Source organism: Erpetoichthys calabaricus, chromosome 3 (assembly GCF_900747795.2).
Source record: "Erpetoichthys calabaricus chromosome 3, fErpCal1.3, whole genome shotgun sequence".
Taxonomy (NCBI): Eukaryota; Metazoa; Chordata; class Cladistia; order Polypteriformes; family Polypteridae; genus Erpetoichthys; species Erpetoichthys calabaricus.
Genome location: NC_041396.2, coordinates 86,188,636 through 86,199,791, shown reverse-complemented (window position 1 = coordinate 86,199,791; position 11,156 = coordinate 86,188,636). Strand labels below are relative to the sequence as shown.

Genomic DNA, 11,156 nt, shown 5'->3' with positions numbered 1-11,156 from the left:
TCAGAATAGTAGGCTTAGTCTGACTTTGGTATCAAAGTTAATTACTTTTTTTTTTTTTTTTGGCAGATGGAGTGATCTGGAAGACTGAGAAGTCAAATATTTAAAAAAAAAATGCAGTACAAAAATGGTACTTTTCATTAGGTTTTAATTATGTCCATCTAAGCAAAAGTGGTAATTTTTTTCTAAAAAGTAAGCTAAAGTAACTGTGTTTTTATAAGTAATTGACCACATTAAATATTAAGGCTCAAGTTTAATAACAGGTTTACCATTAAAATACATACTGAAAAAATTGAAAGAAAATTTTAAAAGTATTAAATATGATAAGCTGTTTTGACAGACTATAATTTTGGAGCAGATTTAACCACATTAACATTGTTATTTGCATTACCATTTTTCATTATACAGTAATCCCTCGCTATATCGCGCTTCGCCTTTCGCGGCTTCACTCCATCGCGGATTTTATATGTAAGCATATTTAAATATATATCGCGGATTTTTTGCTGGTTCGCGGATTTCTGCGGACAATGGATCTTTTAATTTCTGGTACATGCTTCCTCAGTTGGTTTGCCCAGTTGATTTCATACAAGGGACGCTATTGGCAGATGGCTGAGAAGCTACCCAACTTACTTTTCTCCGTCTCTCTCTTGCGCTGACTTTCTCTGATCCTGACGTAGGGGGATTGAGCAGGGGGGCTGTTCGCAAACCTAGACGATACGGCCGCTCGTCTAAAAATGCTGAAAGATTATCTTCACGTTGCTACCTTTTGTGCAGCTGCTTCCTGAAGCGACATGCTGCACGGTGCTTCGCATACTTAAAAGCTCGAAGGGCACGTATTGATTTTTGATAGAGAGAGACAGAGTTTGTTTTTCAATCTCTCTCTCTCTATCTTTCTCTGCTCCTGACGGAGGGGGTGTGAGCTGCCGCCTTCAACAGCTTTGTGCCGCGGTGCTTCACATACTTAAAAGCCAAACAGCCCTATTGATTTGTTTGCTTTTCTCTATCTCTCTGACATGATCTGCTCCTGACAAGCACTCCTTTGAAGAGGAAGATATGTTTGCATTCTTTTAATTGTGAGACAGAACTGTCATCTCTGTCTTGTCATGGAGCACAGTTTAAACTTTTGAAAAAGAGACAAATGTTTGTTTGCAGTGTTTGAATAACGTTCCTGTCTCTCTACAACCTCCTGTGTTTCTGCGCAAATCTGTGACCCAAGCATGACAATATAAAAATAACCATATAAACATGGTTTCTACTTCGCAGATTTTCTTATTTCGCGGGTGGCTCTGGAACGCAACCCCCGCGATGGAGGAGGGATTACTGTATACCTGTATGCCAAGCATCAGCAGTTAGTTATTTAAATAGTTTGGCAGTAATTCAAGCTCATACTTAACCCTTATGTTTTGCGGATTTTCCTGTTACTGCAGCCTCACAGGTGGAAGCAGAAGAAATGTTGGATTTTTAAAGAACTAGCTGGAGTACCCGGCGTTGCCCGGGAATCTATAACTGTTGAATTTCGCAAATGAAAGAAACAGAACATAGAAATAGAACAAACAGTTTTCTGATTGACATTTTATTGTAATAGGTAATATAAGTGGTCATTCCAGAGCATTTGGATACACTATATTTTTTGTTTTCCCATGTGGAGTGAAAATGAACAAATTCTGAGGATTGCCCACTCTAGAACATGGTACTTAGAGTTGTCCGTGTGAAAAGCATGGATTTTCCAAATTGATGCCTGCAACTTGCAGTGGTTGCCCTTGAGCCTTATTAATTGACATAGCAAAAGGCAAACAAACAGGAAATTGTAGCTGTTTGAAATTAAAGGGTAAATCATTCGAAATCAGCGGCATTCTTGGTATGAAAACATGTTCACGTCTTGCAGAACCTGTTATGATGTTGCTTCAATAATATTTGCACAGAGAGTCTTGAAACAAAGACGAGTCCCATTACACAGTTTTGGAGAATCAAGACTGTGAAGTAGCATAATGGGTTCTCCAGTTTTAAGGCACAAATTGTGTGGGGGAAGTCCTGCTGGTTCCAAAGAATTCAGAAACTGTTGGAAACAACACAGCTTGAGCAGGGACACAAATGAACTCATATGTTTGTTGTGAGCGTAATGTTTCTGACGTATTTCCACAGGTGCGATGCTTTAAGACATGCATTCAGCTCATCAGCAGGTGTTGATCTTGGAATAATGGGAAGTGTCTGCCGGAAGTCACCAGCTAAAACAACAACAGTTCCTCAGATCAAAGAGTTGTTTGAACGTAGGTCTTGTAGTGTTTGGTCAAGAGCCGAGTCTAGAGCTTTTCTATGAGCCATTGTGCACTCATCCCAAATGATCACGCTGCAGTATTGAAGCACTTTGGCTTGTCCTGATCCTTTGTTAATGTTGCATACAGGACTGTCAGTATAAGCCAAGTTTAGTGGTGACTTCAACGCTGAATGGGCTGTTCGCCCTCCTTGAAGGAGAGTGGAAGCAATACCTGAAGATGCCACCACCAGTGCAATCTTCCTTTGCTGACGAATCTTGGCGAAAATCAGGTTGATGAGGAATGTTTTTCCAGTTCCACCAGGTGCATGAAGGAAAACAATATATCCTTTGTATGTATGACATTCAGTATGGTATTGTAAGCAACTCTCTGATCTGTCACCAGCTGTAGCTCATTTTCAGAGATGTATTTTTCAAGATCTTCGATTCTATAGTTTGTTTCTCGTAAGATTTCAGAAGACAGTTGGTTGTCGCCCGAGTCTCGGATATGAGGTGGCATTCCAAGGACTTGTAAGGATTGCCCTGCCATTGAGAGGCACAAGTCTTCTAAAAGCGTCAGAGCTGTGTTATAGATCTCTTTACAGATGTCAACTGTCACAGCAGGATTCTCTTTTCTAAGCTGTATTAAAATGTCTTCACTAAGACCTGTTTTGTATTTTACCTATAATTTAAATGGGCTGGCAAGTGCACAGGTAGTCAGCAAAATGGTGTCTTAGTCTATATGATGACTGCATTGCAGTGGCTTCAGCCATTGTCATGTCCCAGTGTTGGTCATGATGATTCATCCAGTCTTGCATCAGCAGCCGTTTTCCTATTGGCAGACAGCCTGGTTTCCCTTTCTTGAGATGACTCATAGGCTCTTGAACTAGCAGCTGTAATTGTTTGGTACGCCAGACGGGATTGCCTTTCTTCGGGAGTTTCATTGTCGGTGAAAAGGTGCCCTGTGCCTCACCACGAACATTTTCCCCAACCAAACATACCCCATGACCTCCTCCTGGTCACAAAGGAGTCTCATCCCCAGTTTGGTGGCGATCAGACGCCCGGTGCAGATTTGTATGACGGACAAACAAACATACATACATACACACATACATCGACTCTGCTTTGTATATTAGATTCATCCATCCATCTTCCTAACCCTCTTATCCATGGAAGTGTTGCTGGGCAGCTGGAGCCATCATCTTCATCTTCTTCCAAATACTGGCAGATTTGTCTCATCATCTTGTTCTAAATAAGTGCCTTTATAGGATAATTACCCAAAAACAGAAATATTAAATTAGTATCAGGACTGTGTTTCTTACAAACGTACAGGTTTTAGTGTATGAGAGTGTCAAGAAAGGTGTGATCTCCATGATGATACAGTCCATAATCTTTCAATGGATACTAGAAACACCTACAGCTGAAAAAAATCTGCTAGAATTTGCAGAAAAAAATAATATTGGATTAAATTACATGTTTGAAGATTATTTGCATGGTAAAAGTGTTGGTTGTATTGTGAGATTTTCTGATATCTCAAATATTAGTCATTAAACGCACAATGCTTTTTCTGTTAGATTATGATAAGGAAAAATACATGTAAGTATCGATTTATTTAATGGGGTTTACAATGGACCTGAAACCACCAAAATATGCTAATATCTTCAGATCGTCATTCTGCTTTATATTTAGTTCAATTGGTCAGTGGTCATTTAGGCAAGAATGTGCTTCTGAAGCACCAATAGAGGTGGAGGGAAATGAGATTGCAGGTAATGGTACCAAAATACAACAATTAAAGGAAATGGTTAGATATTATGAGGTCAAGTCAAAAACATTATTTAAAAAAACAGTTTATGTAATGTATGGCAAACATGGATATGCGGGAGACACAAAAGGTACATTTTAACTGATGTTGCAATATTAAGTAGGTGGCATGGTGCTGCAATGGTAGGCATTACTGTGTCCGGCGCATCCGGTGTCCAGAGGTTGAATTGCTCTCCAGTTGTTGTATGCATGGAGATTTCTTCCCACTTGCCCAAATATTCAACAACGTTAAAGTGGCATTTTGCCATTTCTCCTGTACAGCTCTTGGCAGTTCTGACCATGCCCTGATTATGATTATTCCCAGCTATAAACAGAAATAGGACCAGTCAAAGCTCACAAGGACTATTAGCTGCAGATGGACTCCTGAGGCTGTTGGAAGGCTGAAGGACTGTTTAGACTCCAAGGATTGGAAAGCCATGGAAGGTTGGCGTAGCAGCATAGATGAATATGCTGGTTCAGGACTGTCTTAATGTATGGACATAATGGGCACTGGCTAGGGCCTCCAGGAGCATAGGAGCCCACAGTGTTTCCAATGCCTATGTATGTTTCTATTTTGCTATGAAAACAGGGACCCCAGAGCACTACTGGGGGTCTATGATGCTGGTGAGACGGCCCTGAGAGGATCTGCCCCCCATGCCTCTATTTTATGACGACTAAAATTAGGTAACTGTGCTTTAGTTCAGGTGTCATATTTACTGGAAAAACAATGAGGTTTAAATTGTGTGAAATGTGTAGTAAAGAGTGGTTGGACATGAGGTGCCTCAGTGTAATTCACTCCAATAACATTTTTCTTTAAGGAGTTTGGACAAGTAATATATTAAACATATTTTTGGTGGAGAAAGATAAATGAATTTAAATTTATAACTTATTATTAAACCGATTTTAAAAACGATTACAGAATTTTCCAATTTATTGTTCAAATATGTCACCCTTCATACAGCAGGTGGCAGTAACATACATTGAATTTAAAAACCAATTTAAACCAATGTACCGCTTTCGCTAAAGACCTTAGCAAGATGGCCGGCGGGACTATTGAACTCTCGCGCGATCCAAAGTGTATTTAGACCGGAAATACCCTAGCTATTTCCTTTTTCCAGCGAGTGCTGAGAGAGTAACGCGTTGTGAAAATGAGGTGGGTACAGGTTTCATAATTTATTTTGGTTATGTACTCCCTCTTCACTTAATAAAGCACTTAGTGATATATAAGTTGGATTGCTGTTGTCAGCAGCCGACGTATGTAAAGTTTTTGGAAAAGGATGAGTTAAAAGTGGGGAGACATACAGCGAAGGGTCTGAAAGGCAATGGCGGTCACGTTGAGCACTTTTATCTAATCCGCTGACATCCTGCTTTACTGGACCCTCTTTATGACGGAAGATACTTCATCGTAATGTAGCATTACCACCCGTATACACCTGGCCGCACATTTCTTAAGTCTGATTGAATTTTTCTTTTTTGGACGTGTCTGTTTGGAAACTGACCTCTTACTCTATTTTAAAAAACTGGTTCAATATACGAATTCACCGGTATTTATACTGGCGTCACCAATTTTTCTTAAATGAGCTTGGGGAGATGCCATTGGTGTGATTCCAGCCGTTGCTTATGGTCATTTTGAAAAGGTGGATTGCACCCCCTATTGTAGATTCATCTTTCAGATCTTATTATTGGTTTAATGAGTTAGTCGCAGCTGTTTCAGTGTAATGTGGCCATGTCGTTTACAGTAATGTTAGAGCGGTCTGTGGTGAGGCCTGATTCTCCATACCTGGCCCAATGACTGGATTTGGGTAACGGGCCAGTCGCAGGAAGTTAACGCCGGGTTCTTCGATTGGTGAGGTGCCGCAATGCATTCGAGGTTCTCGCTTAATGGTAGTCAAATGTTGAAAACTAGACAACTAACTGACACCACAGACACAGTTGCAAGTGACACAGAATCCTGAAGGGGAGCAGCAACTTATGTATAAAACACACTCTTGCGCCCATTTTCATAAGAACATGACAAGAACATGAAGAGCAAATTCTGAAAAAAACAATACTTGACATCTCTCGCAGAAAGTCTTTATACGTTCCTCTATAAATTTAGCAAACTCCTTTTGTAACTTCAGAATTGACACCAACAGTGGCTTAAAGTGGGAAATTGCGGCTTGTTTAATTAAAGGCAGGAGTCCATGTAAAAGAAGGTGATTAGGATGAACATCTCTAGCTAAGGTGGTCTAAAAGACTGAATTTGAGGACAGCTTAGTCTTTTTTTATTAGTAACTAGCACACGTGAATGTAATAATGAAGTAATGGTTCTGCTTTTGCATTAACATTCAGTGTCATTTGCACCCATGTCTATACTGCTCACTAATTGTCATTGTTTGGATTCCATTAAGAGAGTAACCTTGTATGAAGGTGTAAATCAAAAATATAGTAAAAATGTCCAAAAGCTTTTTATGTCCTGCTTTCGATTGATGCCACTGCATTTTATTTATGCCCTATGTTTTGAAATTAACTGGGTTATTTTGATTCTGTTTGCAGCAAGGTTTCACGAGACACCCTCTATGAAGCGACCCGAGAGGTCCTACAGGGGTCCAGGAAGAAAAGACGAAAGTAAGTTTGTCAACATAGTTTCTGTAATATTACCCCACTGTTAAACAGCTTTAAATTATTAACTCTGGTTTTGAAACTACTTTTGGAAGTACATCAGTTTTTACTCATTAGTATTGAAGTCTGATGTGGGATCACATTTACTAAAATACATATTTGGTCATCTTTATTTGGTGTTGGAGCCAATGTACTAATTTATAATTTAGTGAGTGAGGATTTATTTTGAAGTATATTGCTTGATACAACGCTTCGGAAAACCTTGTTTTTCCTGAATGTTTTGCTCCTAGCTTTGTTTTGGCTACTTTTAAATTATTTTAACATTTAGAATGCAGTTTCAAGCTACATATGCAGATGTGTGCAGCCTTGTAGTTGGAAGGCTTACCTGCTTTCTGAAAGCTTCCAAGTGAAACTGTCCACTAAATGTAGCATCTTCAAGCAGTTTTTGCAAGAAAGTTGAGCCACATTGAAATTTGATTTTGGATGCTGTTTACCAAGTAGTTTCTGCTATAAACTGGACGTTTTGGTTTCTTTCAACCACATGTACCGCATAGTCATGCACCTAAATTGTACTACCCCCTATGCCTCCACTTAACGTTTTTCTGTATTTACTTGGATTCTTTTAACTTCTGTTTTCTCCTTCAATCCTGCTTCACTCTATGAATACATGATTGAGCATACATCAGCATCCCTGGCAATCGTACACACACACTTGAGTCCATTGCTTTTTTTTTTTTAAATGGAGGTGATGACCACAATTTGTCCTGACCATATGCATTTGCTTATAAACTGACCTCTCCCTCTGCCATGCTAATAGATTTTTAGTGGTTATTTTCCAACTTTTTTTTTTTTGTAGGTTTTTGGAAACTGTTGAACTTCAGATCAGCTTGAAGAACTACGATCCTCAGAAGGACAAGCGTTTCTCTGGCACTGTCAGGTTCGGCCATTCTATCCTTGACCCTTCCTTCTCCCTGCCTACTGCCATCCTAGCTTACTGTGCAGATAGTTTTTTTTTAATATAGTAGCTTGGAGGTGTGTTGGCATGGCTGAACAGTTGGGTAGTCCAAGCTTCACTCTGGTTTGGTGAAGGTGGGCGGACCCCTACCCTGGGTCTTAAAATATGAGGGGAGGTTTGGAGAGGTTTTTAAACTGCTCCTGCCGACCATTTTATTAAAGAAATGGGTTTTGCTGGTGGATGAATCAGACGTGAAGCCAGTGATGTAGAGGGTAAGCTGTTGACATTTGCAGCACCCAGGATGTATCATTGTTTTTATTTTTAATGGCTTGTTTCATGCTATTATGTCCCATCCCCCCCCCCCCCCCCCCCTTGCAGACTGAAAACTACCCCAAGGCCCAAGTTCTCTGTATGTGTGTTGGGAGATCAGCAGCACTGTGATGAGGCAAAGGCTGCAGAAGTCCCTCATATGGACATTGAGGCTCTGAAAAAACTCAACAAAAATAAGAAGCTTGTCAAGAAGCTGGGTAAGAATGATTTAAGTTTAAATAGTCTTGAAGGTTATCTCCAAAAGGACAGGAAAGCCTTTGGAAGTATGTATATTAAATTTAATCTTCAATAAGAAAGGTGATCGGTGGCGTGTGTTTTTAATCTTTGCTTCAGTAATCTTGGTCTGCTCATGGCCCAGCCCATGTCCATTATGTATAATTGGTAGTTGGAGAAAACCCTCTTAACTTTGCAAGTTCACATTACCGTGTGGAGCACTTAAATGGTCCCAATAAGGGTTGAAATGCTGCGTAATGTCCTAGCATTTAAATTTTATGGCTGTGGAAGGAAGGAAGGAAACGGTAGAGGGAGCAGTCTCTGGCTGTGATTCCACTTGTATGAGTTGACCCTGCAAGAGGCAGTGGAATTCAGCAACTGCAGCTGTTAAATTTAGCAAACTCTCTGCCTAGAACTCTTCTAGTGTTGTGTAATGCTGGCCTTTTTTACAACAGTTTACTGTCTTGACTGTTGTCACAGTTTTGTCATTCATCTGCACAATTTTAAAACTGCTTTAACTGCTTCATTTCTAGTGTATTGAACAGTTTACTGTCTTAAAAGATGCATCTTTTACAGCCATAATCTAACTTGAGGTGTGACCTCATAGATCTGCACTGTATATGCTGAGTGTTTGAAAACCTCTTCAATTTGTATAGGGAGAAGAGAAATCAAACTTTTTTAGAGAATCTTTTTACATTCACATCTGAAAGTAGTGATGGCTGGAAATGTTTATAAATGCATGTAACTTGTGTATACAGCACACAGTTTGAGTACAATCATTTTTATCCTTTTAACCAGGATATAAATTACCATGTGCCTGTGATCAGTTACATCAGTTTTAGCATTGAAGCAATTGATGAATGGAAACTCAAGGCATGATCCCACCTTTCTCCAGATATGGAAATAGTGTGGTGAGGAGTGTTACAAATATGAGAACTTCAAAGATGCTGTGCCTCAGATCAAACCAGGGTCCCCTATAAAGAAAGTTTGCCTATTACAGTAATCCCTCACTTATCGCGGGAGAGAGGTTCCAAGGCTGACCGCAATAACTGAATTTCCGCGAAGTAGGGACACCATATTTATTTAATTGTGTATTTGGACGTTTTTAAACCCTCCCTGTATTGTTTACAACCCACCATTTACTCTATTAAAAACCGGGACAACTGCTAAGCAATATGAAATTGGTAGATAAGTTTAGACTTACTGTATAGCGAAGTACACGTAGCAGCTTGTAGGTGGTCATGACGTCGTCGACCTTGTTGCAAAGATTCCTAAAGCAGATTCCATCCAGACTACTGCCTTATCACGTCCACTTGCAACTCGTTTTGCACCCTGGTTAAAGGACACTGCGGCCGTAGATCTTATATGCTTTTCCTCCTTTTTAAATAAAAAGAATCGGTGTCCTGCAGCGGTGTAGCTGTTCCCTTCCTTCAACATATCCAAAACTTTGACCTTTTCTGCAGTCATTTGCATCTTCTGTTGGTGCTTGGACACGGCCCCTGAAGCATTAGCGCGTTAATGCTGAATGAGTGAGATGAGACTTCCTGGTTAATGCAACACTCCGTCGCTGAGCCAATCAGCAGCACACAGGAACTTAACTGCGTGCTCTGATTGGGTAGCTTCTCAGCCATCCGCCAATACCATCTCTTGTATGAAATCAACTGGGCAAACCAACTGAGGAAGCAAGTAAAAAGACCCACTGTCCGCAGAAACCCGCAAAGCAGCGAAAAATCCGCGTTATGTATTTAGATATGCTTACATATAAAATCCGCAAAGTCGTGAATCCACGAAAGAACCGTGAAGTAGCGAGGGATTACTGTACCTGAAATTAAGTACACACATTTCAAACAGTAAAATGTCATTTAACTCCACACAGTATATTACAAAAATGTATTTAAATCAGAACATTTGGGTGAAAATTAAAGCAACCCTTTATGCTGGTGTGCCAGGTCTAATGCACTTATCACTAAATGAATGTGATTTGACTCTCAATAACGGAGGTATTCAGGGTATGCAGTTTTTGTGGATGCAACACTATTTTTGCATTCAGGCCTTTTTTTTTAAATTATTTTATTAGTACAGACCTCATTGTAGTTTAACTTCTTGTAGGTGTGTCCAGTAATCCTAGACCTAAGTGTAGCCATGACTTGACCCACAAGTGAATTTAAATATCTCGAGCATGGAAAGCTCCAGTTTGAAGAGCAATTAATGTTTCTAACTTTTTTGCCATGGTTTCCCAGAAGTCATTTAATTTTTTTTTTTTTTTTTTTTTTTTCTTTTCTTTAGCGAAGAAGTTTGATGCCTTCCTGGCCTCTGAGTCACTGATTAAGCAAATTCCACGTATCCTGGGACCTGGGCTAAACAAGGCTGGCAAATTTCCTTCCCTCCTTACACACAATGAGAACATGATGTCTAAAGTAGATGAGGTGAAGTCTACCATCAAATTCCAAATGAAGAAGGTAAATTAGATTTGTTGTGTACTGGACTTCGCTTGAGTGAGTTAATGACAGTTTGCATGAATAGTTTTTTGGGGGTGGGAGGAGACACTTCTTGAACTAGCAAGAATTTTTAAAATTACTTTTGCAAAGGAGGGAAATCTCAAGTCATGGACACAGGAGCCCTCTTCATACCAGAAATCTGCATAATGGGTGGAATCACCACTCTTGGATAAATTTCAGAGAATACATTGGGTTTTAATGTACATGCAGTTTATTTATACTGCTGTCTAAGGTTACACTGGTACTGGAGTTCTCTTGTCATTAACTCAGATTTTTCTTTCCCCATAGGTGCTGTGTTTGGCTGTTGCTGTTGGCCATGTTAAAATGAGTGAGGATGAGCTGGTGTACAATATCCATTTGGCCATTAACTTCCTGGTGTCTCTGCTCAAAAAGAATTGGCAGAATGTAAGGGCACTGTACATAAAGAGTACCATGGGCAAGCCCCAGCGCCTCTACTAGACAGTTTTTTTTTTTTGTATAAATAAAAGTTAATTTTGCTTCATGCAAGTCA

General features: G+C 39.8%; 1 protein-coding gene across 1 annotated transcript; it reads left to right on the top strand.

Moving 5' to 3' along the window:
- Window positions 1-5,071: 5,071 nt before the first annotated feature.
- Window positions 5,072-11,156, top strand: rpl10a (ribosomal protein L10a). The gene is made up of 6 exons (XM_028797030.2): window positions 5,072-5,201; window positions 6,584-6,655; window positions 7,506-7,586; window positions 7,983-8,131; window positions 10,434-10,606; window positions 10,934-11,156. Exons 1-6 carry the CDS (start codon window positions 5,197-5,199, stop codon window positions 11,102-11,104), a joined length of 651 nt encoding a protein of 216 aa, XP_028652863.1. The 5' UTR covers window positions 5,072-5,196; the 3' UTR covers window positions 11,105-11,156.

Coding starts and splice junctions, on each gene's coding strand:
- rpl10a (XM_028797030.2), top strand. Junction 8,132..10,433: donor GAAGCTTGTCAAGAAGCTGG/GTAAGAATGATT, acceptor TCTTTTCTTTAG/CGAAGAAGTTTGATGCCTTC. Junction 10,607..10,933: donor TCAAATTCCAAATGAAGAAG/GTAAATTAGATT, acceptor CTTTCCCCATAG/GTGCTGTGTTTGGCTGTTGC.